At 38.2% G+C, this 3986-nt stretch overlaps 1 protein-coding gene across 2 annotated transcripts; it reads right to left on the bottom strand.

The window, feature by feature from the left end:
• Positions 1–818: 818 nt before the first annotated feature.
• Positions 819–2923, bottom strand: LOC103717261 (phytolongin Phyl1.1-like). Of its 2 annotated transcripts, XM_026808501.2 has the most exons (3): positions 2850–2923; positions 2578–2677; positions 819–2463 (listed from the first exon to the last, which is right to left on the bottom strand). In XM_026808501.2, the coding sequence occupies exon 3, from the start codon at positions 1997–1999 to the stop codon at positions 1184–1186; it is 816 nt and encodes a 271-aa protein (XP_026664302.1). In that variant the 5' UTR covers positions 2000–2463; positions 2578–2677; positions 2850–2923; the 3' UTR covers positions 819–1183. The 2 variants fall into 2 exon arrangements, with proteins under 2 accessions (XP_026664302.1, XP_026664301.1); XM_026808500.2 differs by having other exon boundaries at positions 819–2677.
• Positions 2924–3986: the final 1063 nt, after the last annotated feature.

Raw genomic sequence — 3986 nt, 5'->3', positions numbered from 1 at the left:
GCTGCTTGATGATGGGATTATATCTCTTGAGTTTGTAAAGTCAGAGTTGAATTTGGCCGATCCTTTGACAAAACCACTAGGTAGAAAACTAGTGAGTGAAACATCGAGGGGGATGGGACTAATGCCTATATCAAAGTCAATAACGACAGAAACCCAACATGTGTGATTGGAGATCCCATGAAGCATGTTCATATGGGTAATAACAAGTCGCTAGTTGACTGTGAGTACACTATCGTATTTAATTTTGAAAATCCATCCCTATGGTGTAGATAGTGCAAACTGTAGTAGATAAGGATGAGGTAAAGCTCTTAATGGATACCATAGTCCTTTAGGATGGTGTGTATACCTGCAGTACACACTTGATGGATCCACCTATATGGGTGTGGAAGTGGGGCCGCTTCCTATGAGAATTAGGCAGTTCTAAAGCACTCATGAATATCCAGGTAAGGTGCATGGCCTATTTGCACCAACCCGTTTAGAACAAGCCCAGAACTTGAGAGGTCAATGTGGGCTATGAGTCACTGATTTACATAAAGGACTTTTGGTTCATAGAAATTTCATGTTTCACCAAAAGTTCTGTAAGTCATACTTACTAGTCCTAAAAAAATGGTTCATAGTCTCAAAGACACCAATTTGAGGCATTGAACTCTCGCGCTCGTTAACTTATTATTGAATTTTAAAATATGTGGAGGATTGTTGGAATATTTCAAAATTCCGAGTCTGCCCTTCTTTGTCTTTTGTCTTTTTGTCTAGTGTAATTTCTGACACCACATTGACCCAAAAAAAAATGAATTTCAGTCGATTAGCAAATGTAAACAAAGTCAAAAAGGAAACTGAAAATATCATTTTATATCGTGCTTTATCTGTTTGCTCAAGAACCACACAAAACAAGAGCATGAAGTACATATAAGCAGCCATTGTTGCAGTAGTAACACTGAAGTGAAAAAAAAATGCAAATGAATACATACAAATACACCATATCTCAATAATCTTGACAACTGCCAAGTAAATCTCCTAATCCATTCTTCCTAAAAGTTGCAACAAGAAATATCAACCGTGTGGTAGTTTTGTTGCATCCATCTTTCATTTCTAAACAAATAAACGTTTCAAAATAACATCCAATGAAGTGTTTCATGCTTCCAATTCCCGCACTATCCTTGTTCTCCAAATCTAACCCATTTAGCTATCCATCCGAAATACACTTGAAACCCTTGCAGACAGCCAACCAAACACCAAACAAAACCAAGCAAAGGATAATGTCAGCAGCAACAACTAATTTCACATGTCGCCACCACAACCTCTGTCCAACTTGCGGTGCCTGAGTCCTCCTCAAACTTGAGCTCTTTTGCAACGGCATACTGCCTACTGGCTCTGGTGGCATGTTGATCTTCACTCCTCTGTCTATACGGTCTTCACAAACTTCATGATTCTCAACTACTTTGTCCTTCATCTTCCTCTTATCATGCTTGCTGTTTCCAAGTAAAGGGGTCCTTCCAGATATGGAACTATCACTTGACACATTCCCCTCCAAGCTCTCATCAACAGAAATTGTTGTTGGTCGAGGCATTCTTTCCAATGAGTTGATCAACTGCCGGATGATGGGCACCACTTCATCATGGAAACCATTCATTGAGACCTTCTTGAACCCATCCCTGATGTGCTTTAGGAACCGAAGGATCTCCAGATTCCCCAAGCTAGGTTCCACAATGGCGAAATAGGTGCATCCACCTTCCATCAAGTAACCAAAAGTTCTTGTCCCAACAGTGTGGAAGTACCACCTGTGGAAGGGTGGGGCATTCGCAAGGCAGAGGGCCGCCAGGGCCTCAAGCTCACGGTCTTTGGTGTTGTAAGAGTAGAGAATTCTGTTTCCTTTCGCGATGCAGCAGTACACTGTGTTGTCCATAGAAGAATCTGTTGATGACTGCTCTACTATCTCTACTCCCATGGATTTGCAATGAGATGAAACAAGTCTCAGGGACCTCGACCGCTGTGAATTCATCAAAGTTCTATGCTTCGAAAGGGATTAGGATTATGATCAGAAGCTCTGAAAACTTTGACCTTTCGGTTTCGAATCACTCCTCAGATTTAATAATCCAGTCACAGATCTCTGCTTTCCATGGATTTGCCATGAGATGAAACAAACCACACGGACCTTGACCGCCGGGAATTTATCAAAGTTCTGAGCTTCAAGAAGGATTTCGATTATAATCAGAAGCTCGGAAAAATTTCTGTTCGGGTCTCTCCTCAGATTTCATAATCTAGCCACAGATCTTGCAAATTTAGAGAACTAGTTCTTGGTTTGGGGTTTTGGAAATATGCCACAAAAGAAGACCGGATGCAGGATCCAATATAAACCCCAAAGGTTGCAGTTGCCAAGCGGAATTCTCCTCCCAACAGAAAATATCGTATGCCAAAGATGAAAATTCAGAAAATCAAGACGTTTCCTTACTTCTTGCAAGAAATCTAGTTCAAGAAAAAAATCCTAATTTCAATTATTCGGAGGGAAGAATACACAGTCAAATGAAAGTTCGGCGCTTTTGAGAAAGGAGAACAGAGAGAATCCAGAGAAAGAAGTACCGTAATCGCTTGCTAGGAAGCTCAGGATTTCTGAAGAGGCCCAGATCCAAAAACCCTAGATACAGACTCGCGCCACTTCTCTCTTTTTTGGTTGCTTCAGCTTAAATAGAATGGGAAAGGAATAAAATGTCATATACACGCACACAATTTCTTCATTCTAATAAGTTGAATAAAGCGCTCTCTGGGGCTGTCCCTAATTTTCTTTTGAGAGGGGATTTTGCCCAGATATTTAAATAAAGAAAAAATAAATAAATTAATGTCTAAGTACCTACCAACTTGATTAAGTGTACACGACCTATTTATCCATTTCAACGGGCTTTCTTAAATCAGTGGGAATTGGCCGGCAGCTGAAAACTTCAATCTGAACGCCTAGGTCTTAGTTGAGAATTCATTTGGAAGTAGCCGATTTGGATAGGATCTCTAGTTATCAAGTAATTTAGTTGTTTTTGTATTTCAAAAGTCGTATCTCGGCTGGCTTGTGGCTCATGGTCTTTTCCCTGCTGGTCATTTGCAGACAAATTCTTCGGCAGATCTTGCTTTTAGAGTCATTCTGAAATTACTCCTTTTTAATTAGCTTAAAATTGAGGTAATATAGACATGGAAGAAAGTTCAGTTCATGAATTTGATCAAAAAACAATTTCCATGTATCAGATTGCTCTTCTATTGATTTAATAAAATTATACATAAATGGTCCAATGAACATTTTTAGCTTAGGCTTAGCGCAGAACAAATGGTACAAAATTTTCATGTTTTGAAATCACTTTCAAAATTGGGTTGGTCACAAGCACTCCTTTTAATTATCTCATGGAAAAATAAGATAACAGACTTTTTTTTTTGATGTTTTATGTGAATTTCATATGATAAGCTGTTGTTGCATCTAGAAGACTATTTATTCTAATATTTTTTTATTGTGACTAATTAAAAATTACAAAAAAAATATAAGATAAGAAAAATATGGTAGCGCTCTTACTAACAGATAATAGATGAAAAAGTATTGTCAAAATATATTGCAAGTGCTCGAGATTCATTTTTCAAACATATAATGTAACTAAAATGCCAAATCCTTCTTTTATTTGGTTATTTGATTTCCTTTTCTGATAGTCAGATTCGTTGATGATCTTCTTTAGCGCTCTATCATTTTGATTTTTTCTGATGCACTGGTAAACTAATTGTCAGTGAGATAAGCATGGATGGTCAAAAACATCAGACGATGTGACATTGGATGAGAAAATAAGAGGAAAAAATAAAGTCAATTTATGTGTACCAATAAGTGATGGAGATTTCCTTTGAGTGCGACAAGCATATTTTTCTAGGCAGCTTTTATGCAAAAGCAGAAAGTGATTATTTTGAGCCAGGGGTAGCGTATCATCTTTGCTTGAGAAGGGATAAATGGTAGCGTTCAAGACTCT

The sequence above is a fragment of the Phoenix dactylifera genome, unplaced genomic scaffold, assembly GCF_009389715.1.
Source record: "Phoenix dactylifera cultivar Barhee BC4 unplaced genomic scaffold, palm_55x_up_171113_PBpolish2nd_filt_p 000381F, whole genome shotgun sequence".
NCBI lineage: Eukaryota > Viridiplantae > Streptophyta > Magnoliopsida > Arecales > Arecaceae > Phoenix > Phoenix dactylifera.
This window is presented reverse-complemented; position numbering and strand designations above follow the sequence as displayed.

Excerpts from the sequence above, each read along its gene's own strand:
- LOC103717261 (XM_026808500.2), bottom strand. The coding sequence starts at position 1,999 with ATGAATTCACAGCGGTCGAGGTCCCTGAGACTTGTTTCATCTCATTGC.